Below are 23,152 nucleotides of genomic sequence, written 5' to 3' on the forward strand. Positions count from 1 at the left end.
GTAGAGGTGAGGATACTGCAGTGAACTTGGCATGTAGTCTCTTGGTTTAGGGAGGGAAACAACCAACAACAGTTACACAGGAGAAGCACCAGTGCTGTGGGAGCCAAGGACGGGGGACCTGGTCTTGCCTCAGGAACTGTGGCAGGTTCGCAGAGGCAGTGCTCTTTAAGCCAAAACCTGAAGGATGGGTAGGGGTGAGCGGGTTTGGGGCCGGAGGGAACAGAGGGCCCGGCGTGTTTCCAAGACCGGAAGCAGGCGGGCGGGCAGGCAGGCGTGTGGAGTGGAGGGCCGGGGCAGTTGTGGGAGGCGATGCTGGAGAGGCGGGTGGGGCAGGACCCGCAGGGCCCTGTAGGTCATGTGCAGCCCCGTCGGACTCGGGCTGTTAGAGGCAGAGCTGTGGAGGACCCTTGAAGGCTCCTGACGTCGTCGGGGCGTCGGAGTGAGGAGGGTGGATTGAAGGGGCAGAAGGAGGGGAGGTGGAGGAGTGTCGTCTGGTGGTGGTGCCGACAGGGAGATATGCCCTGGGAGCTGTGCCGGTCACATGTCAGCTCCAGGAGAGTGTTTGATCTAAATGAAAGCCCAGCCTGCAGAGGAGCCTAAGGGCCCAGTTGCGATGATGGCATGACTGTCCGTCAGTCCTGGGAGCGAGCCAGAGCCTGAATGCTGTAATGCCCCTGGGGCCTCCCCTCTGTGGGCTTCTGTTCTGGGTGGGTTGTCTCTGCCACCTGATGGAAAACTGGAAGAGTGTGTGCGTGCACACGCACTGCCTCTCTGCCCCGCAGCACCTGCCCAACTGGGTGTCTCTCCCTGGTCAGGAGCAGCTGTACAGGATGCAGCCCTGGCAGCCGGTGTGCCCTCCGCCGCCCCACCCGCAGCGCACCTTCTACCCGCACCATCCTCAGATGCTGGGCTTCGACCCCAGGTGGATGATGATGCCTTCCTACATGGACCCACGAATCCCACCCGCTCGGACCCCAGTGGATTTCTATCCCTCAGCCCTACATCCCTCGGGTAAGCACCGTGGTCCAGTGGGCCATCCCTGTGGAACTCAGGACAGTGTGGTGTTTAAGGGTACTGCCTTGGGAGGTAGACAGACCCACCTGGATTCCAGTCTGACCTCTTTGCAAGTCACATATCCAGTCTTGAGTTTTACTTCCCAAAATGAGGGTACGGTAGTACCTCGCACAAAGAATCGTCAGGAAGAGGCCTTAAGATTATGCATTGTAAATTGCTTTAATTAATTTTTATATCTCTGCCGTGTTGTTTTGTCCGTCTTTCCATTCTTTACTGTTTTTTGTGTTTTCTCTCTTATTTTCCTTGATTAGTCTTTCCCAAGGTTTGTCTAATGCCCTTTTTTAAGATTTATTTATTTATTTTTGGCTGCATAGTGTGTTCGTTGCTGCGTGCGGGCTTTCTCTAGTTGGCAGCGAGCAGGGGTACTCTTTGTTGTGGTGTGCAGGCTTCTCACTGCCGTGGCTTTTCGTGTTGCGGGCTCTAGGTGCGCAGGCTTCAAGTAGTTGTGGTTTGCAGGCTCTAGAGTGCAGGCTCAGTAGTTGTGGCGCACGGGCTTCAGTAGTTGTGGTGTGTGGGCTCAGTAGTTGTGGTGCACAGGCTCAGTTGCTCTGCGGCATGTGGGATCTTCCCGGACCAGGGCTCGAACCCGTGTCCCCTGAATCGGCAGGCGGATTCTTAACCACTGTGCCACCAGGGAGGTCCTAATGGCATTTTTTTAATGCTGTTTTTTTTTTTTAATAAACTGAATTTATTTTTTATTTTATTTTTTTAATTTTTTTTTTTTTGCGGTACGCAGGCCTCTCACTGTTGTGGCCTCTCCTGTTGCGGAGCGCAGGCTCAGTGGCCATGGCTCACGGGCCCAGCCGCTCCGCGGCATGTGGGATCTTCCCGGACCGGGACACAAACCCGCGTCCCCTGCATCGGCAGGAGGACTCTCAACCGCTGCGCCACCAGGGAAACCCCTAAAGCTACTTTTAAAAAGCATCTATTGGATTTCTTAATTCCTGTATTTTATTTGGTTTTTATTTCATTAACTTCTGCTTTCTTTTCCCCCTCATTATTTCCATTGAAAGTATTTTGTTCTTTTTCTAACTGATTATGTTGATGAGCTCATTAGTTTCTGACTTTTCTCATGTATTTAAGTCTCACCTGACCTATGAGCCTCTATGAGTTTTAAGATACATTTTTATTATCGTATAGTTCTAAATGTTAGTCTGATTTTATCTTTTTTTGAGTGATTTTTTATGGCATGTTGTAAAATTTCCAAATGTAAAGTTTTAATACCATCTTTATGGTGTTAATTTCTAATGTGGCTGCCTCGTGGTCGGATAACATGGTCTGTATGATATAGACCAGCGGTCACAAACTTTTTCTATTAATGCCAGATAATAAATATTTTAGGCTTTGAACTGCTACTCAGTTTTGCTGTTGTAGAGCAAAAGCAGCTGTAGACAATAGTGAGTGAATGGGTGTGTTTGCTTTCCAGTAGAACTTTATTTTTAAAAGAAGTGGCAGGTCGAATTTCACTCAGGGGCTTGAGAAGAATGTATTCTCCAATTGGACGTGGTCCATTACATTGTGCTTGCTAATTGTGCTGTACAAATGTCTGTATCATCACAATGTTTTATCCCCTTGATCCATTACTAAGAGGTGTGTGAACATTTCCCACCATGATGTGGATTTTGTCAAATCTTGTAAACCTGTCAGTTTTTGCTTTATCTGTCTGGAAGCCGTACTTCATCTGTTCCTTTTATCTTCTTATAGCACCTTTGTTATCATTAGTTGTGCTTTCTACCTTTAATGTCTACTCTACCTGTTAATCATTTTATTCCAGTTTTCTTTCGATTAGTATTTATGTGGTATCTTTCCCCCAACTTTTTACTGTCAGGCCTCTCTGAGCCCTTTTTGGAGGAGAATATCTTTGTACGTGTAAGATGTGTATGATTTTACCCACTTTGAAGCTCTGTGACTTCAGTTGCCGAAGTTGTTCCCTTTAGATTTATTGGGATTATTATATTCAGATTTCCTACTCTCCTATTTTATGCTTTCTGTTTATCCCTCTTTTCTATGCTTTTCTTTTTCTTTTTTTGGTGATAAGTTTTCCTATTCTTTTTGTTTGTTTTCCTTCTACATTCTATTTCTACTGTGTGAATGGTTGCATTAAATTCTAACATGCACCCTTGACTTAGCAAAAGCTAATCAGTATCTTTACCCTGAACCTGAGCTCTAACTACCTCCTCATCAGTCTTGTTATTTTTGCCTGGAATTTTAGTTCCACTTTTTTTTTATGCCCACCAAATCAGCTATTATTTGTTGTTTTATTCGACCTGTTCTTGTTCAGATTTGCCTGGATGTTTAGTAGTTTCTTTGCTGCTTATCCTTCCCTCTGGGTTCCATTTATTTATTCATGAAGTACATTCTGTCCAGGTCTTCAGGAAAGTTGTTCTGGCAGTAGGTAATGTTCGCCTGAGAAAGTCTTGATGTCACTCTTTCTCTTGAATGATAGTGTAGCTGGGTATAGAACTCGAGGTTGGCAGTTACTTTCTTTTAGTACTGTGAAGATAGCATTCCTTGTTTTCTGGCTCATGTGTCTGATTCGTGTCTGGGTAATCTACTGTTTTCTTTCGGGCTGCTTTTAAGATCTTCTCTTTGTCTTTGGTCTCCTGTAGTTCCTTCTCAGTATGCTGTGTCTAGGTCTATATCTATCCTTAACCTTATTCTGCTTAGGACTCACAGTGCTCGAATCTGAGGATGTATGTCTTTCATCACTTCTGGAAAATTCTCTTCTAATTATCATGTCAAATGTTGCTTTTCCCTCATTCTTTATATCCTTTCTTCCTAGGTTGCCCACTTAGATTATTTTGTGCCTTCTCATTCTGCCTTCCAAGTCTCTTAAATATATAAGAGAGCTAACCTCTGTGGTGCCTTCTGGGAAAATCCTTCAACTATTTTCCAATTCTCTTTTCTCTCCAACTGTGTCTGATCTGCTCTTTTTTTTTTTTACTGTCCAGTGAGTTTTTAATTTCAGTGACTCTGTATTTTTACTACCAGAATTTTTTCCTCAAATCTGTCATTTTTTCTTGTGTCTTATATTTTTCGTAAGTTTTTAATTCCTTCCTTTATGCTTGTAATCATTTAAAACATAATTTTCTAGTGCTTCACATTTTAATTTGTTACCTGAAGTTCTTGAGGAAGGTATATAATCCCGTGGGCTTACCGTGGACTCATAGTGGATTGTTTTCCACACAGTGTTCTGGTAATTTTGGATTGTGAGTTCATTTTCAGCAGAGCTTTATTTATCGTGGGGATCTAGTATAGCTTGGTTTGAGGGTATATCCCTCCAGTGTGGTTTTATGTTTTCTTCCCCCAGCCTAGAACTACCCTTTATTTTAACTCAGGAAGTTTCTGGAACATTCTAGGGGTATAAATCTGAACTTCACCCTCCTGCCCCCAGACCTGCATGAAAGCTGGCATGTGGCTATGAAACAGTCCTCACGGAGGACTGTTTTCCCTACCCTAGCCCAGGCCAAGACACAAATTCAGTCATCTCCCTGTACTAAAGAGCATATATTTTTCTGATGCACCTTTTAATTGAAGGCATAGCCCTTTGAGGGCGTTTGTTTAAGCAGCATCTCAGCTGCAGCTCTCTGCCTTGTGCGGAAAAGCCCCGTCTCCTGTCCTGGGGGGCATTTAGGAGCATGCCCGTGGGTTACTAAATCTGATGGATGTGTCCCTGGCTCCCCTCTAGGGAGCACCAGCTTGTGGCTTTGGCCGTGGCTGTGGTTTCAGCTCCCTGGGGGTTTCCCGGTTTTGGGGGAACAGAGCTCTGCGAGTGAAATGTTTCATGTGTTTTGTCCAGCATTTTTGTGACAGGAGGTTTTTTCAGGTAATATGAGCTGCCATATTGTCAAAAATAGGTCCATGTACAGTGTGGAGCAGTTCCGCACACCTTGTAATCAGTACTTAATAAATGGTGTGTAACTCTAGGATTCCAGGGAGGGTCCCCACCGTCACCTGACTCAGCCTAACTTTGTGCTGGAGTCATATATTGATAGCATTAGGACAGAGCACTCCACAGCTAAAAGAAAGGCTAAAGCCGTTGGTCTAACGCAGAACCATTTTCCTGGTCAGATTATCTCAAAAGATGGGCAGAAGAACACTGGGGGCCAATAATTAGCTTTGTGAAGTATTTGAAAAATCAGATCTTCTTTTCTCCACAGAATCTGGCCCAGTGAGAGACCTTTAATGTCGTCTGCAGCAGCCCAGCCCCCTTGTTTGGTAGATGTGGACAGAGGGGCCCGGGGAGGGCGGGGGTGCCATTTCCCTGACTGGTTTATATCTGGTAGGACCGAGACATCAGCATGTCCCAGTCTCCTCGGGCCAGCTAACAGTTTAGTGTCATTTGTGTATCCCCCACTGCCCTTCCATGTACAAAATGTGGAGTGTTACTGTCGAGCTTAGGGGTAGAAATAAAAGGAGCTAAAGCCCCAATCCTTTTCTGAATCTTCTTGCAGGGAATTGGAAGCAGGTAGACGCTGGCTCCTTGTCGCATGTAGGCTCCCTGGAGCGTAGCTCATCTTCCTTGTGTCTGTGCAGAAGACCTTCAGGCATCTTGCGTTGCTGACTGACTGGCCCCCCCTAGTGTTCCGCTGACACCCATGAACTCTCCCGTTTGATGGTTCCAGTTTCCATTTGCCTGTTTGTTTTTTTTGTTTGTTTGTTTTTTGCTGTACGTGGGCCTCTCACTGCGTTGTGGCCTCTCCCGTTGCGGAGCGCAGGCTCAGCGGCCATGGCTCACGGGCCCAGCCGCTCCGCGGCTGTGGGATCTTCCTGGACCAGGGCACGAACCCGTGTCCCCTGCATCGGCAGGCGGACTCTCAACCACTGCGCCACCAGGGAAGCCCCATTTGCCAGTTTTTTTATAGCCTTCAACACGGGGGCTCTTCATCCAGGAACTAGCATTGGACCTTACAGGTGTTTGAACAGGCCTTTCAGATAGCATGTGTGTGTACCTTCAGAGGTTCTGTGATCAGAAAGATGGGACCTCAGTGATGTTAAACAGGTGGGGTCCATGTGAGAGTTGGGGCAGCCTGTCTCCTTTGGGCCTGTGGTTGACCCATGGCTGGCTAAACGAGGTGACTGATTGGTTCTTTGCCTTCTTCAGGATTGATGAAACCCATGATGGCCCAGGATTCTCTCAGTGGAACTGGCTGTCGCTCTGAGGATCAGAGCTGTGTGCCCCCACTGCCAGAAAGGAAAGTGACCACCATCGATGCAACCCCTGTGTGGAGCCCCGAGGGTTACATGGCGTTGCAGAGCAAGGGCTACTCGCTCCCCCACCCGAAATCCAGTGACACTTTGGCCATGGACATGCATGTCAGGTGAGGCGAAACTTGGTCCTACTGACCTGGAACTGAAGGAGGGGTCTCCAGGTCCTCACTGAGATAAGGCTCTGGGAAGAGGCCCTGTCCCAGGTGATGGTGCCCCCTGGGGAAGGAGAGTGAGATAAGGATGGCCGGATGCTTTTGTGTGAGAGGCACTGATGGCAACTGAGGGCCCGGGAGAAATCCTGGCGTCAGGGGCAAATCCCGCGGAACCTTGGGCAGGGCTGAAGGGTGGGGGCCTCACAGGGCATGCGGGGTTGAGTGCGTGTGTCGTGGCTCCTTCCTGTGAAAGTAAAGGCGAGCTGGCTGTGCTGGCCCAGCGCCCCAGCCTCTCCGCGGACGCCCCGGCTCCAGCTTGTGTGAACCAGAGGATCCCCGGCTGCTCGCTGAGCTCACCGGCCACTGACTTCTTTGCTCTCTGGACTCCAGGGGCCGCCACCAGCCCATGGCCCAGCATCTCTGAGACCTGTTTAAAGATAGAGCGAATGTTGGTGCCTATGTTTTTTTCTTTTTCTTTTTTTTTTAAATTTTTTTCTTTTTAAAACTAAACTGTGTTCAGCATGGAACCCAGGAACCAGGCTCCAATCACATTGACTGATTTTTCTGGTTCCTTTTCAGGAATGAAAGCTCTTACTCTGCCTCACCTGGAAGGTCAGGGGGCGTAAGTGCCCGGCGCGATCTCCTTGAGGAGAGAGGGGAGGAGTACTTGAGTGCTTTTGACAAGAAGGCCCCAGCAGACTTTGACAGCTGTGTCTCTTCTCAAAGAATAGGCCAGGAGATTTTGTTTCCACCCCAAGAAAATGTTCAGGAAGCAGGCGCGCCTGGGAGTCACACCCCAAACCTCAGGTGTTCCACACTGGAGCCCGACTTTGCCCCGGCTGAGAAAAAACCAGAGTATAGCGATTGGGACGTGAGCCGCCAGCCGAAGGCCGCCGACCCAGACACCAGGGTCGAGAAAGAGGCGCCCCAGGAGGAGCTGTCCTTCAGTGTCTCCTCCTGGGAGAAGGAAGGGAGCCCCGGCAAACAGCCGGCCCTGGAGCCCGAGTGGACACCAGAAGCCCGGGGCGCCGGCAGCCAGCACCCGGAGCAGACCAGCAGGACCCGGAGGTCCGGCCCCATCAAGAAGCCCGTCCTGAAGGCCCTCAAGGTGGAAGACAAGGAGAAGGAGCTCGACAAGGTGAAGCCGGAGCTGGGAGAGGGGAGCGCCCGCCTGGCTCGGGAGACGGGGTCCGTTTGCGAGGCGGCCGAGGACCAGGACCAAGAGAACGCCCCCGCGCTGGCCAGCGTGGCCCCGGCCGCCTCGGAGGACCGGGGCTCGGCCCGTGCTGCCTTGGGCCGCGAGGCCAGCCGGCCGGAGGAGGACGGCCAGCCCGATGGGGCCCGGGCGGCCAGCCACACCCCCCCTACCAGGAGGAATAACTGGATCTTCATTGATGAGGAGCAGGCCTTTGGGGGCCGGGGGCAGGCCCGGGGCCGTGGCCGCGGGTTCCGAGAGTTCACTTTCCGCGGGCGGCCCGCGGGCGGCGGCCTCTGTGGCGGGGGCGTCCTTGGGGCGCGGGGCCTCTACGGCAGCAGCCAGAGGAGCGGCCGCGGCCGGGGACCGCGAGAGTTCGGGCTGGCAGACGACTTCCCCCGGGCCAAGCCCCGGCGGAGGATCGCCAGTGAGACGCACAGCGAGGGCTCTGAGTACGAGGAGCTTCCCAAGCGGCGACGGCAGCGGGGCGCCGAGACCGGGGACGAGGGCGCGCTCCCGGAGAGGGAGGAGGCCGCCGGGAGGAAGGGTGACTTCAGGGAGTCCTGGAGGTCCGGCAGGATGTGCCCCGAGGACCACGGCGGGCCAGAGGCCAAGAACCGAGGCCCGCGGGCCTTCGGGCGCGCCCTCCCCCCGCGGCTGAGCAACTGCGCATATGGCCGGAGAACCTTCGCGGCCAAGGAGGCGGCCCCCTGGCCGAGCCGGGGTCTGGGCGCCTCCTGGCAGGAGTCCGGCCCCCCCGACACGTGCGGGGCCCGGCGGCCCTCAGACAGAGACTACATCCCGGACGCCTACAGACACCCCGACGCCTTGGGCACCCGGGGCTTCGAGGATGGCCGTGTGGAGGACAAGAGGGCCTTCTTCCAAGATGACCACGCGGCAGATTCCGAAAATGCCGAGAACCGGCCCTTCAGGAGAAGACGGCCCCCGCGCCAGGACAAGCCCCCCCGCTTCCGGCGCCTTCGGCAGGAGCGGGAGGCCCTGGGCCTGTGGGGGCCGGAGGATGAGCAGCCCCTGCCGGCGGGCCAGTGGCCGGGCCGGCCCAGACCCTGTCCCGGGGACAGGAGCGGCACCACGGGCCGCAGGTCCCCCGAGCTCGCCTACCAGAACTCCTCGGACCATGCCAACGAGGAGTGGGAGACGGCCTCTGAGAGCAGCGACTTCAGCGAGAGGCGGGAGAGGCGGGACGGGCCCGGGCCCGAGCCCGACCCCCAGGCCGACGGCCTGCCCGGGGCAAGCACGGGCGAGAAGAAGGAGCTGGCCAAGCGGAGCTTCTCCGGCCAGAGACCCCTCGCTGACAGACAGAGCCGGAAGTTGGAGCCGGGAGGGTTCGGGGAGAAGCCTGTTAGGCCAGGTGGCGGTGAGACTTCTCCCCGTTATGAGAGCCATCAGAGTGGGACGCCTTTGAAAGCCAAAAGGTAAACGGGAAACAGAGTCCCGCGTTCTTTTTTGTTGCTGTCGTTCTGTTAGCCGGTTGTCCCAGCGGTACTTCATGCATGCGTGTCCCGCCGTGTGTCAGGGCCCCCACTCCTTCCCCCTCGTTGTGCTCCAGGAGGGCACCTGCCCGCCGAGGCCATTGTCCATGAGCGTCTCCATCACTGGCTCTCGCACTGCTGTCTGCTTCTCTTGTGGCGTGCTGCTGCTGCTGTGGCTTCAGAACTAAGCCTAGAGCCCCTGCCCCGCCGGTCCCCCTGTGGTTGTGGTGCCCATCCCAGTCCCTGTCTCACGAGTTCAGTCCCCGTGTGTCTCCTCGGAGTCCAGCCGAGGGGCCACCGCCACAGAGGGGCGCTCCCTGTTCACGGCGCCTCGTGAGCACCGGTCAGTCCACCAGACTCCTTGGCTCCAGGCTGCTGCCAGGCGGCGTCCTCCAGGAACACGTGGGGCAGTGCTGGCCTCCTGGCCCCCGCAGAGATCGCTCTTCCCTGAGTGGCTTTGCTTCTCGACAGTGAAGAGAAGCAGCGCCGCTTTGGGGATTGCCACCTTGGCCTGGTGAGAGCCAGGCGGTAAGCAAAGGGAGTGAGCTGCCCGAGGCCTGGTGAGCACGTCTCGTTTAGAATTAGAGGCTTTGGTGGGCGGTGATGATCGGTGCTTGGTGTCGGCTCAGTGCCCAAGCCTGGCCCGGAATCAGGGCAAGGGCAGACGCTGTGCAGCCTGCATTCCTCATCGTGCACAGGCCACGCCCCAGCGTGCTGAGGAAGACTGCTTCCCACCTCCCAGCCTCCTTAGAATTCAGGGCACCGAAGCCTGGCCTGTAATTAATCCATACCCCCAAAGAAGGAAGCACAGAAGAATGCGGGTTCTTTTAGGTGTCCATCTAGACTAGCTTTCTCGGCCCCAGATGCCAAGACTTGGCTTTGCTTCTGATTTCTACCCCAGTAGCTGGGCTGGCGGTAGGGCGAGGCCTGGGCTCCTCTCTGGTCAGTCTTAGGAGAGGAGCAGGAAGTTCTGCAGCCCCTTTCTAAGCATTCCCCCTTCTCCCTCTCCTTTCTGTAGCCCTACTGGGTTTGGCACACAGTGGGAAAGGACAGAAGTATCAGCCCTGGGAAGGGGCTGGGGAGAGAGCAGTTTTCCCGTGGGCTCTGCCGTAGCAGTGGTGCTGGGGCAGCCTCCACACGGGCTTGCAGAGTGAGCTACCGCCAGCAGGCGGCTTCTGCTGAGCGGAGGGGACGCTGAGAGGCAGTGACAAAGATCAGGCACTGTGCTGTGTGCGTGCTGTGCGTGCCTGTGCGGTTTCTCCTTCTCTCTCCTTCCCCAGCCTCTGGTCACTTCTGAGCTAACGAGATCCTCCTTCCTTTGTAGGTCCCCGGATGACACCTTGCCTGGAGGTCTTGGCTGCAGCAGTGGGAGCGGCCACTACACGCTGGAGCGGGCAGCCCATGCCACCTCTGACATCCCTGAAGCCTCCTGTGAGAAGGCAGAGAAGGAGGCCCAGCTGGCTGCCCAGAGGGCAGGCGAACAGGGAGAGACCATGAAACCGTTTGACCTGAACTATGGAAGTGAGTGTCACCTCACCTCTTCAGGGGAAGAAGAATCCGGGCCAAATGGGGAGCCCTGGCCACCTCTGTGGGTTACCGGGTTTGCCCTTTCACTGAATATCTTAGCTTCTGGGCACGTACTGGGTTAAGAGCAAAACAGAAAGGATTCCTGCCTTCATGTCGCTCACAACCTTGCTGAACCCCCATAACAGCCCTGCAGTGCCCCACTTTTAAAGATGGGGAAGCTGAGGCCCAGAGAAGTTGAGTGGTTTGTGCAAGGTCACACAGCTGGTTAGCAGCGGAGCCGGGACTTAAGTATGTCTGTCTCCGAAGACTGTTTTCTTAACCGTAGCCTCTTTGATTTGAGGTAACACTGTGATAGAGGGGCCGTGAGAAGGGTGTAGAAATCATAGCTGGGTTTCCTAGACCCTGGTGAATACGCTGAGGCCCAAGCCAGCTAAGAGCCTGGCCTCTGAGCTGAGCCGGTCCTTAGATATCAGGTGTCTGTAGGGTTGGGTTATTCTTGGCTCCCAGTAAATGGAACCACTCACTGTCTTTCCTTGTGAATCTTGGTTCAGATGCCGGCGTTGAAAACTGCGGATCCAGCCCCGGAGAGGAGGGTGAGGTGGGCTCTGTGGTGGGGGAAGGCTTCATCGAAGTCCTGACCAAGAAGCAGCGCCGTGTGCTGGAGGAAGAGAGGAGAAGGAAGGAGCCAGCCGTGCAGGTCGAGGCGCGAGGCGCGAGGCGTGGGCGGGGCCGGGGCGGACGGGGCTTCTGAATCAGGCCCAAGACAGGAGAGGAAGAAGGCATGTTTATTAAACACGCACTGCCTCCCAGGGCCCGCTATCGCCGTGGCTCCACGGCGGCAGATGGTGTTACCCCTGCTGTCCGAGAGGGGGACTGGTCCGGGGTGACACCCGCCGAAACAGGGCCGAGCAGGACACAGGCCTCCATCAGCCCCGAAGTCCATCCTCCTTCCACTGTGCTCCGGCCTGAGTGGGACGAGACTCATCACCCTGGGAGTCACGAGGGTTGGCGACTCTGTACTCGAAACGGAGTCGGGGCCGAGCACTGCTCACTTGCCCCGCAGTCCCAGGTCACAGCCCACCGGTCACTTCCGGGGGCGGTTTGGTCGGCACTGCAGTTCCCACGTGGTTGAGTCTTGGCTGACGCTGAGGTCTGGCTGTAGCGCCGCTGGCTGTAGCGTCACTGGAACAGTTTCCGGGGGTGTGGTTCTGGTGCCTGGGGTAGTCTTCCTGGGGAGAGCTCATTATCCTTCACGTCTGAGGTCGAGGCCAGACCGCATCACCTTTCTTCTCCTTAGGTACCTGTCAAAGGCCGAAGTCTTTCCTCTCGTATTCCTCCTCGGTTTGCGAAAAAGCAGAACCACCTGTGCCTGGAGCAAGGTGATGGAGCTGTGCCTGGCAGTAGCCTGGGCACCGAGATCTGGGAGAGCAGCGGCCAGGGTAAGAGCTCGGGGTATGGGCCCAGCCGCTCGGCCCACGGCCGCCTCACAGGCTCGGGGCCTCTTATTAGGGAGCATCCTGCTTTGGGGCCGTGAACACAGATGGAGCATTACCTGTTTCCTGGCTTCCTCTGCTGAGTCAGGGCGTTGGATGCCATCCTGGCACCACGTGCTGCCGCAGCCTCTGAACAGACGTCAGGTTTTCCCTGCCTGAGACGTGGTGGAGAGGAGAGCATTTCACACCCAATGATGGGGAAGGATGGCCCCCACCCCCGCCCAGCTGAGGCCACTCGGGGAGTTGGCTTGACTCTGCTCACACCAGTTATCCTTCCTTCTTCCCTTGAGGAAGAGCAGCAGACGACTGCTCAGAACGGGAGTCCAGAAGCTTTCCTGTCTGTGCTGTGTGCTCTTTCCTCAGCAGAAGGAAGTTTCTGTCAGCTCCTCCCCAAATGCTGTCTTAGGTTGGAAACCAGACTAGGGTGGCCTTTACCTTTTAGAAAATTTGTTTCCCTGAAAAAATTTCTTACCCAGTGCTATTTTTCTGGTAATTTTTCATTTTAAAATACAAAACCCTTTTAATTGAGCAGATCCTTCTTGAATGCCTGCTTTCGGCAGGGCCCTGCAGGGTATACAGGGGGGAGCTCGGAGAAATCATCCATTTCTAGCTCTTTTATTCCAAGCAGCCGAGGCTTCCAGAGTGAAGTGACAACCCCAGAGCCATGTGACAAACACCCAAGAGCCTAGGTTGTGGACCTGATTCTTTCAGTTTTACCTCATGGCCTATCTTCATGTTCCTGGTTAAAAGCTTGGTTCTAGCACAGTGCAAAATAACATAGGGAAATAGTCAACTCTGACTGAAAGTACGATAACTTTTAATAAAATTTTGATCGGTCAGTTTGGTTGTGAGAGTGGTGAGTGTCATGGTATAAATGTCCAAAAGTACTCACCCGCCGTGTTGGTCAAGCAGAGTGGGCTAACTCCGGAGTCACGCTCTCCCTCCAGGATTCTGCAGCATCTCATTGGTTGCTCAGACCAGGGGTCTGTGGGTGACTTCAGAGGGCCCCTGGATCTTAAAAAGAGCATGTGAGATTTCATATGCACACACAGGGTCCATGGCTTTTGTTGGGTTCTCAGAGTGGTCTGTGAGCTAACAGAAGTTGAGTAACATCAGCTTCGATTTTTCAGAGACTTGTAGAGGCGCCAACGTGTAGAAATAAGTGGTTTATGTGCAGAAAGCTTCACCACAGCAGAGGTAGTGATAGAGCATTCTAACTGGTGTGAGTGAAAAGTTGCTGGTGTGTTTAGTAGGGCACATTGTCAGTGAAATCACAGGAAGCACGTTTACGGAGATCCGCCTGAGGATGTTGGGAAGTCAGGTGAAGGTATCAGACCAGCTCCTCTTTCGCTAATGGGTCGATTGCGGTGGGAGCGGGGGCGGCTCAGAGACTTGGGTTTGTATGAGCTGCGCCTGTGCTTGTATTTCTGGCTTGGTTGTTACTCTTCGACGTCCTGACTCTCTGTCTTCCTCCCTAGCAGCCCTCCCCATTCAGGCCTCGACCGGTGACTCCTGGGCCAAAGCCGCCACTGCCTTTGCCGGCACTGAGCCTGGCTCTGCCGAGGTGAGTGGCCGCCGGGCGCCAGGCGTGTGCTCACATCCGCCGCCATCCCAGAGGCCCGCCCGTGCTCTCCCTGGCCGAGCAGTGAGCCTGGCTCGTCACTGGTCTGCAGTCTTGCTTTCGGATCTGCGGGAGGGGCCTGTGTGGGAGGGAGGAAGAGTGGGGATGGCCAGGGAGCGGCACCCACCCTGGGTAGGCGGCGGGAGGGCCTCTCCTCGGCATCTGGCGGTGGTCACGTGCAGCGGGTTTGTGGTCTCCATCCAGGGCCCGCGCGTACCTGTGATCGTGGGCTCGGGCCGGGAGACGTGTCGAGCGGCCCGGGCTCTGACCCTCCTGTGTCCTGCACAGCAGGGCTTTAAGAGCAGCCAGGGAGACAGTGGCGTTGACCTGAGCGCCGAGTCTCGGGAGTCCTCAGCGACCTCCTCGCAGCGCAGCTCCCCGTACGGCACTCTGAAACCCGAGGAGGCGAGCGGGCCCGGCCTGGAGCCCAAGGCCGATGGCCACAAGGAGCAGACTCAGAAGCAGTCGGAGCCGAAGGTAACCTGGGAGTCTGGCTCTCAGGGGCCGGGCTGGGCGGAAGGGCTGGTGGTATCTTTTGTCTTCTTCCCCGACTCCTGGTCCCTTGGAAGCTGGAGATCAGGGTCATTTCCAGGCTGTGCGTCTCAGCTTCTCTGCTTTTCCATCAAGGATTCCGAACAAGGCTCGGGACAGAGCAAGGAGCATAGACCAGGCCCCATCGGCAATGAGCGGTCTCTGAAAAACAGAAAGGGCTCCGAGGGGGCTGAGCGGCTGCAAGGGGCTGTGGTCCCCCCTGTCAATGGGGTGGAGATTCACGTGGACTCTGTGCTGCCAGTGCCCCCCATTGAATTTGGAGTCAATCCAAAGGTGAGGCTTTGATTTGTTTTCTTCTACCTGTGCCCCCGCCCCGCACCTTTGGTGCTTGGAGAGGAAGCGGGGAGCTTAGGGTGGGCTCCTAGAAGGAGCGGGGACATGGGCGCTGGCAGTGCTCCAGGGGAGCGTGGTGGGTGGCTTTGCAGGTGAAGAGGTGCTGTGAGCTACGTTCTCGTCTCCCTGCTGACACCAGGCAGGTTCTCAGGCCGAGCAGGGAGCCGGACAGAGAGAAGGGGGTGGCCTCCTTTTTCGGGGCCTTCGGGAAACATCTGGCCATCTTGCTCATGGGGTGAATGCTGCTTAGTGGGTTTTTGAGTTGCTGAGACTGTGGAGCACATTAACGCGGGTCTCTGACAGAAGGTGAGCCACAGTGATTTCTGTGGGCTTTGTTCCCTTTTTTTTCCAGGACTCTGATTTCAGCTTGCAGCCCGGTTCTGCCTCTGGTCCCGCGGGGAATCCAGTTGTCAAACTTCAGGACGCGTTGGCCAGTAACGTAAGTCTGTACTTCCACCTCCAGCTCTGTCGTCCCCGTGCCAGCAGGCCCTGGGCAAAAAGAGCCTCGTGAGGTGTTCCGAAACCAGAGGGGGTGAACCAGCCATGGCTCTGGGGTTGGGCGGACGTGGTTTGAGTCTTGATGCTGTCTCTAGCTAGTTACACGTCCTTGAGCAAGTTGTTCCATGCTCTGGTTTTGTGAACTTAAAATGGGAGAGTGTAACTCCTAAGGTCTGGTTTATTTGGTACTTTGTGATTTAAAACCTCCCAGGTTCTGTGGTCGCACATGTTTGAGAATGCTGCACTAAACAGGTTTCTTTACTCCGAGGTTTCTCAGAATCCCTGTGTCGTGCTGGTGGGTGCTGGGCACTGCAGGAGGAGGGCCTAGCAGTTGCATTTCCGAACATGTGTTACCAGGACCTCTTTTTCACAGTTTTGGGGGAGGGGGCTGAGACAGGACCTGGTATCTCCATGCCACGTAGTGGTGCCTGCGTACTGGCAGCCAGCCGTGTTTCTGTTGCCAAAACACGGCGGCCCTGCTGGAGGGCTCGGGGTGCGGGGATGAGGGTGGCTCTCCACGGCCTTCTTTCGAGAGAGTCGGTGGAGGCAGCCATTTGGAGGGGTCTCGAGTGCACACGACCAAAACGGAAGGCGTGTTTGGACACGGCGTCTCGCTTTCTCTGGGCCTGTCAGTGTCCCGTGGTCTCCTTCCCCTTCAGGCTGGGTTGGCACAGAGTATTCCCATCCTCCGGCGCGATCATCACATCCAGAGGGCCATCGGCCTCTCCCAGATGTCCTTCCCCACCGCCGACCTCACTCTGAAGGTAACACTGACCCCGAGCAAGGCGGGGCCACCGGTGCCTTGGCTTGTGAAGGGGCAGGAGCGGGCGGCCCCGCCCACCTCCCCGGGCTTAACTTGTGCTGTCCGCTGCCTCCCAGACGGTAATTTTCATCTCCCCCACCTCCTTGCTTCTGAAGATGGAGTCTGCACGCAAGGCTTGGGAAAACTCGCCCAGTTTGCCGGAGCAGAGCTCTCCAGGAGGCACTGGCTCGGGCCTGCAGCCCCCGTCCTCCGGGGGAGCCTCCAGCGGGGTCAACTACAGCTCCTTCGGTGGGGTCTCCATGCCCCCCATGCCCGTGGCCTCGGTCGCACCTTCTGCGTCTCTTCCAGGTATCTCCCCCGCGCGCCAGCTCAAGGAGCTTTCTCCATTCACTCGAGAGAAAGGCTGGATTCTCAGCCCTGAGTACCACCCCCGCCTTGACTTAAGGAGTGTGTAGAGGGGGGCGCGTTCTAGGCTGGGGGTCGTAGCTTCCCACGTGCTCAGGTCAGCTGCCTCCTGGGCTGGGAAGCAGGACCGTGCGACTTTGGTGAGGCTCTTCCACCTCCTGCAGAGGGATCTGATCAGAGACTTGGCTTTGGGTCCGACCGTGCCGCATGAGCAGCTCTCTGAGCTGTGCCCCCTCCTCCGCGACATCACACAGGGTGATGGCAGCCCTGGGTGGGGTCGCCACGCCAGTGAGACGAGCTCGCGTCTGGGAAGTGCTTTGTATCAGCTGAGCCCAATTTTATCCTGTCACCATCCTCATCACTGTGTTGGTGCCCCAAGGGAGCCTGTGGGGGTTTTGAGGGCCTGGCTGCCAAAGTCTCAGTGATGTAATTCCAATAGATCCTTCTGACCCTCCACTGTGGACTCGATAGCAGGGAGATGAAGAGGAAGGTGACTGAGAGACCCAGGCAGCCTTCCTTTATAACGAACCCCCTGGCCCCTGTGTGCGGGGCCGTGGGTAAATGGGTGAGGTGGGAAAGGCAGGCTGCAGCCAGCCCCTCTTCCTGGGCCCTGGGCCACGCAGGAGCACAGGGTCAGCAGTGCACACACTCCCTCCTCCCACTGATTCCCAGCACCTTCTGGAACAGTGAGACTTGATCCTGTTTCCCCCCCTCGGATTCTGTTTCCAGGCAACCACCTGCCACCTCTCTACCTGGATGGCCATGTGTTTGCAAGTCAGCCCCGGCTGGTTCCTCAGACGATACCTCAGCAGCAGAGTTACCAACAGGTGATGACGGCGAGCCAGGTGGCCCCGCGGGGGGGTGGGGGAGGGGTGCAGCACACGGCGTAGTTACCTGCCTTCTTCATTTATTTGTCCGTGGTGTGTCTCACTTTTTGTGCCCCTCGCGTTACCGCTCAGTACCTGGCACGTATGGCAGCCAGTCAGTATTTACTGGATGAGTACTCGAGAGACGAGGAGGAGGATGGAGCTGAGTGCTCCAGACTCTGCTTAGCTTTCCCTTCTCGAAGCGCTCCTGTGCCCTAGCTGGGGAATTCACTGAAACGGAATTCTCTTTGGTGATCAGGTATCCTTCTGATGAAGAGAAGAAAGGCCTAGACTCCCAGGCATGGATGCGTTAGAAAGAGGTAGTTGTAGAAGCGAGCAGGTGTTTGTTTTTATGCAGAATTGGCATACTTTCTGTGCCGAGAGGGGGTGCTTTTTGGAAGTCTTCCTCCTGAAGCTGGTGCTGGGCCTTCCTAATCGTCCTGCAGCCCCACCGACCCGTGTGCCCGCACAGACCAGGATGAAGTGCTGTTTTTGGGACAGAGGACTTGGCCTGTCCTGATCTCTGTTCATAACATATTCTTAAGTATTACGTTGTTTGGTTTTGCAAGACCTTGTTCTTCGCGTAACTGGATCATACTGCACGTGTTCTTCTTCTTCACACACATTTTCCATCCACTGTTGCGTTTCTGAAACCCACCTCTGTTGATACGTGTAGCCAGTGTTCCCACCACTGTACAGAATCCAGTATAGGGATGTGCCCTGGTTTGGGATTGCTGCCAGTTTTCTGCTTTCTCCCAAGAGTGAAGGAAGCACAGGCAGGACATGAGTTTGCATCGTGGGCGGTGTTGGCTGCCCGTGGAGGGGGGGGGGGGGGGGGGGGGGGGGGGGGTGAGCGTCAGCCTGGAGGGCAGCACGGTGATGGCCTGGCCCGCCGTCCACAGGCTGCCGCTGCCCAGCAGATCCCGATTTCCCTTCACACGTCTCTGCAAGCTCAAGCCCAGCTCGGGCTGAGGGGCGGGCTCCCCGTCTCCCAGTCTCAGGAGATCTTCAGCTCCTTACAGCCCTTCAGGTGAGACGCCAGGACTTGGGGGGCTGGCAGCTCACAACAGGGCTTTCCACCTTCCCGGCCTGTGGGCCTTTTCCCTTTGCTGGCTGCTGCTCTGCACTGCCCCGCTTGGGGGCGGGTGTGGGCGGGGTGTGGCCCGGCCTTGCCCTTGCTCTCTGTGTCCTCCGGCCCCTCCCTGCTCTCCCGCCTCGCCGCACCTTGCGCCTCTGGCCCACTCTTTCAGTGTCTCCTGCTCTGTGCTGTCTGTTTAATCCAGTGATGCTCAAACCGTGGGCCCGAGACCAGCAGCACCGTCTAGGAGTTTGTTTAAGTGCAAGTTCTCAGGGCCCATCCCAGACCTTCTGAGTCAGAATCCCTGGGGGTGAGCCGACAGCCTGTGTTGGAGCGACGAGCCCTGCGGGGATTCTGAGGCGTGCCCACACGTGAGATCAGCTGGTGCAGTCGTGCACCTGCCCCGACCGTCTCTCTGGCTTTTGCAGATCTCAGGTGTATATGCACCCCAGCCTGTCGCCGCCCAGCACCATGATCCTCTCCGGAGGCACAGCCTTGAAGCCCCCCTACTCGGCGTTCCCAGGCATGCAGCCCTTAGAGATGGTGAAGCCCCAGTCCGGCTCGCCCTACCAGCCCATGAGTGGAAACCAAGCCCTGGTCTACGAGGGCCAGCTCGGCCCGGCCGCCGGGCTCGGCGCCTCCCAGATGTTGGACTCCCAGCTCCCGCAGGTCAGGAATTCACTCACTCCCACCTCAGAACACTAGGTCTCTTTTCTTTTTTTTTTTTCTTTTTTTCTTAGTTTTATTTGTTTATTTATTTTTGGTTGTGTTGGGTCCTAGTTGCTGCGCGTGGTCTTTCTTTAGTTGTGATGAGCGGGGGCTACTCTTGGTTGCAGTGTGCGGGCTTCTCATTGTGGTGGCTTCTCTTGCTGCGGAGCACAGGCTCTAGGTGCGTGGGCTTCAGTAGTTGGGGCACGCGGGCTCTAGAGCACAGGCTCAGTAGCCGTGGCACACGGGCTTAGTTGCTCCGCCGCATGTGGGATCTTCCCAGACCAGGGCTCGAACCCGTGTCCCCTGCATTGGCAGGCGGATTCTTGAGCACTGCGCCACCAGGGAAGCCCTAGGTCTCTTTTCTTCATGATCGTTTCCCCTTGTATCTGCCTCGTGATGCTCACTGACTTACATGCTGCTTGTAGCCACTGCCACCAGTCCTTGGGCTGCCAGACCAGGGCCAGCTGCTCCGCCTCCTGTGAGCAGTCCCGAGACTGGGCTTTCCCCGAGAGCGAGGGCGCCGCTTCTCCTGCAGCCTCTCTGCCCTCCTGCTGTGGCCGTGGGGCTGGCTGCGTGTCTCCTCTGCGTGCACACGCGTGCTTCGAGGCCACTCTCCCTGCCTGCCCCTCACACCCTGGCTTTGGAGCCCACCCCGTAGACTGTACCCCCGCTGGCCCCCGTGTGCCACGGGCACCACGCTGCTGAGTCCGTATCCGGTCCCACATCCTCCTCCCCCCGACCCGTGGGTGCATTAGACGGTTCTGAGGGTCACTCCCCTCCTTTGGCCCGTGGCTTAGTCTCCAGCACGTCTCCCGTTGTAGTTCTCAGGGGTTTTGGTGTCTCTGTAGGTGACCCCTCACCCCCAGGTCTCTGCCCCCAGTTCCACAGCCTTACCACCAGTGCCTGCTTGCCTCCAGTCTGGACTGGTCACTGCCAGTCGCTGTACCTCTCCCCTGGTCTCGGGCCGAAGGGTCCTACCTGCTCACCACCTCTGACTTTTCTCCCTTCCTCCCTCTAGTGACCCACGTCCAGCCACCTTTTAATTCTCCCTCCCCCATCCCTGCCCCCCGCCCCCTTCAGCAGAGCCGCAGACACCTTCCTAGTCTTTTTTGGCTTTTTGACCGCGCCGTGGCATGCAGGATCTTAGTTCCCCAACCAGGGATCGAACCCGTGCCCCCTGCAGTGGAAGCGTGGAGTCCTAACCACTGGACCGCCAGGGGAGTCCTCAGCTCCTTGTCATTTGCACTCAGCTCCGCCCCGCCCTTCCCTCCCTGTGCTCACCTGGGTTAAACCCTGGCCCGCCTCTGCCCCGCTTCCTGAGGCTGGAGGGAAACCGACCCCGTCAGACTGGATTCAGGTTAAATACAGCCGCCCTCTGGAAAGCCAACGTTTGGGCACCTCCCCACCCTCCTCATTGCCTTCTCCCCCCACCGTGATTTTGCATCCTGTGTCGCCAAAGAAATGAGTCGTAACGAGGAAAAGAGAACATCTGCAAGCTCCCAGCGCCACGTCTCCGAGCCTGCGAGGGGCCCTGGGGTGAGAGCGGGCAGCCCATCCTCTCCACCCGCCTGGGAGCTGCTCCAGCTAGCGTCCTCTTCCCTCCATCAGCACGTAGAGGTGCTGCCGTCCGGCTGTGAGGGTCCCTTCTGCCACATCCCCAGGCAGCCCGGCCTTTCCTCGTTTTTTAAGAAACAGAACACTTCTTTAGGGACACCGGTAGATTCCACGTTACTGAACCTGACGGTTCTTCATCCTCCTCCTACTGACCCATCAGTAGTCACTCCTTCCCCCGAACCACGCTCTCTGGGTTCCGAAGTCACTGTTCCTGGCTTTCCTTCCACCTCCCTGAGGCCTCTTCCCGGTCTCCTTTGCTGTTTCCCCGTTGCCTCCCCAGGCAGTAACTCGCTGTGCCTTCTGGGCGCCATCCTCAGGCCTCTTTCTAGACCTGTGGCTCTAAGCCTGACCCAAATCCAACGCTTCCCGGTTCTCCCGAATTTCTGTCTCCTGGACCTGAACTCAGACCCAGTGGGCTGCCCGTCATCTCTGCTCAGGTCCGGCATGGGGCATCCCTGGATCCCTGCTTCTGCCACGCCCCCACTGATTCGTCACATCCCGTCAGCCCTACCTTTGAAAAGTATTCAGAGTCTGGCCCTTTCTCTTCCCCTCCACCCCACTCCTGCGCCCAGCTCCTGCTTTCAGCTGCCAGTTTGTTCTCAGCACAGCAGCCAGGGCGCCTCTTTAAGACTCACGTCGGCTCACACACCGCGCCCCGAGCCAGCGCTCCAGAAACGCTGAGCCACCCCTCCCTTCTTCCCGCACCCAGCTGTGCGCAAAGAGGGGCCCGGGCCTTGAGGTCCGGCTGCCCCACATCTCAGTGATGCCATTCCAATAGGTCCTTCCGACCCTCCACTGTGGGCTCAGTAGCAGGGAGATGAAGAGGAAGGTGACTGAGAGACCACAGTTGGCCCGCCCGCCCCGTCCCGAGGGTCTCCTGGCCCACCTCCTTCCCTTCTCGCACCTCGTTCTGGACTTCAGGAGAACAGGCTTCAGAAGGCTCCAAGACTGCAGGAACCCTAAACCCCAGACCCCAGTTGTTTTCTGTCACCTTCGGAGGCAGAGCATGAAGTAGTCTTGCCTTTTTGTGCTGCAAGAAGGGGCACAAGGATACCCCTCCTGTTTAGCTCCCGTCTTTTGGGACTCGCTTGGACACTGCTTCCTGAGAAGGCTTCTAGACTTTCCTGACCTTTCTCCCCACCCCCCGCCCCCCAACACGCACACGGGGTTTGCCGCCCGCCTTCCGCACTTGACACCCGTAGCTGTCCTGCTTATTTTCTAGCCGTCCGAGTTCTTTTCTCACCACCTAAGGCTTGCCCCCTACCACTGAGAGTATACAGTCTAGGGTGATCTCTGCTGTGTTCTATCCAGGATCTGTCCTGCTGTGGGAAGGCCTTGCTTCCTTTCATCTGCAATGAGAATGTGAAGTGTGATGCGCGGTTGCTCTTGGATGCGTATGTAAGTGGTGGTTTGTGGCGTCCTCCCCCTGACTGTCCCTGTTGTCCAGCAGCTGACGATGCCGCTGCCTGGCTCCCAGCTGCCCCTGCCTCGGTACGGCTCTGGGCAGCAGCCCCTGCTCCTGCCGCAGTCCATCCAGCTGTCACAGGGGCAGAGCCTCTCTGTCGGGGCCCCCCGAAGAATGCTCCCACCCGGCTCCCAGCCTTCGGTCCTTAACACCAGCAGAGAGGTGAGGATGACTCCGTCTTGCTGTGGCCCTGGGGTGGGGTGGGGCTCCTGTCTCGGAGACCCTTTCTGGCCAATCAGGAACCACTATTGCGGGGGCGGGTGCCGGCGGTCTGGGACGCAGGCTCCGGGCCTCGCCAGACCGCCGGTGGCCCACTCATTGCCGAGTCCTCTCAGTCCCGTGGCAGGAAGCCCTGGTCACGTGTTACTAGCAACGTGAAGAGGCCTGGGTGAGCAGGGCAGGGAGGAAGGTGCCTGCAGCTGAGGTCTGGGGGCCGAAGTCCTTGCCAGCTCCCGGGGGCAGAGAGGGCCCGTTCACTGCAGCCAGTGCTCAGGGGTGGTGCACAGTCTGCCCTCCCCACCTGTGCCAAGGGAACAAACACACATGGTCACTCCTGCCTCCAGCCTGCACTGGAAGGCCAGGCGTGCACGCTCCTTGACGAGATGCCTCTCTGTCCTGAAGCCCTCGTGGCCCCCACTGGCTCTGCCCAGGGTGGTTGGTGGCGGGGGCAGCTGTCCCCAGGGCGTTCCAGTGACAGCCCATCACTTCCCGGTGTCTTTAGTCCTCTCAGATGGAGATGAAGGGCTTCCACTTTGCCGACAGTAAACAGAATGTTTCTTCAGGAGGCTCCATGCCATCACCGCAGACCTACAGGTAAAGAGACGCCCTGGGGGTCGGATGCTCACAGCTGAGCCCTCGCTGTGGAATTGCGGGCCCAGGGAGAGCAGCGCGAGGGCACTGAGGCTGGGTCGCCTTTGTCAGCCTGTGTGTCACCGTGGAGTTCCAGTGCTGGGACACAGGAGACTCAGGAACTCTGGGGCACGGCTTTGCCTTTAATCATCATCATAAAACGCTCTGGTGTTGGGAGAACTTTCTGGAAAGGCTCCCGTTACAGTAGCGTCAGGACAGACCCTGCCTACTAACAGCTTTCTCACCAGATGT

General features: G+C 56.5%; 1 protein-coding gene and 2 non-coding genes across 29 annotated transcripts in view; all 3 read left to right on the forward strand.

Moving 5' to 3' along the window:
• Nucleotides 1–23,152, forward strand: part of PRRC2B (proline rich coiled-coil 2B) — a 102,366-nt gene that overhangs the window by 71,111 nt on the left and 8,103 nt on the right. For 17 of the 27 annotated variants that reach the window (XR_003790711.1, XR_003790713.1, XR_003790712.1 and 14 more), the window contains 17 exons: nt 783–1,011; nt 6,179–6,395; nt 7,017–9,068; nt 10,450–10,646; nt 11,204–11,349; nt 11,950–12,091; nt 13,624–13,709; nt 14,055–14,243; nt 14,394–14,591; nt 15,004–15,090; nt 15,809–15,913; nt 16,068–16,260; nt 17,047–17,144; nt 18,086–18,213; nt 18,690–18,930; nt 22,034–22,213; nt 22,773–22,864. Coding sequence is in view for 22 of the 27 variants with exons in the window: in XM_029201990.1 (XP_029057823.1) it covers nt 783–1,011; nt 6,179–6,395; nt 7,017–9,068; nt 10,450–10,646; nt 11,204–11,349; nt 11,950–12,091; nt 13,624–13,709; nt 14,055–14,243; nt 14,394–14,591; nt 15,004–15,090; nt 15,809–15,913; nt 16,068–16,260; nt 17,047–17,144; nt 18,086–18,213; nt 18,690–18,930; nt 22,034–22,213; nt 22,773–22,864 (4,580 nt within the window). In the remaining 5 variants the exon portion in view is untranslated. Of the gene's footprint in view, nt 1–782; nt 1,012–6,178; nt 6,396–7,016; nt 9,069–10,449; nt 10,647–11,203; nt 11,350–11,949; nt 12,092–13,623; nt 13,710–14,054; nt 14,244–14,393; nt 14,592–15,003; nt 15,091–15,808; nt 15,914–16,067; nt 16,261–17,046; nt 17,145–17,442; nt 17,504–18,085; nt 18,214–18,689; nt 18,931–22,033; nt 22,214–22,772; nt 22,865–23,152 lie in introns of those variants that run through there. The other 10 variants (XM_029202008.1, XM_029201993.1, XM_029202010.1 and 7 more) reach the window with 8 other exon arrangements.
• On the forward strand, nt 16,734–16,819 carry LOC114884854. Its single transcript, XR_003790922.1, has one exon. It is a non-coding gene; the product is annotated as a small nucleolar RNA SNORD62 (small nucleolar RNA).
• On the forward strand, nt 21,342–21,427 carry LOC114884855. Its single transcript, XR_003790923.1, has one exon. It is a non-coding gene; the product is annotated as a small nucleolar RNA SNORD62 (small nucleolar RNA).

The sequence above is a fragment of the Monodon monoceros genome, unplaced genomic scaffold (genome assembly GCF_005190385.1).
Source record: "Monodon monoceros isolate NGI ecotype Baffin Bay Population unplaced genomic scaffold, NGI_Narwhal_1 Super_Scaffold_5, whole genome shotgun sequence".
Lineage (NCBI taxonomy): Eukaryota > Metazoa > Chordata > Mammalia > Artiodactyla > Monodontidae > Monodon > Monodon monoceros.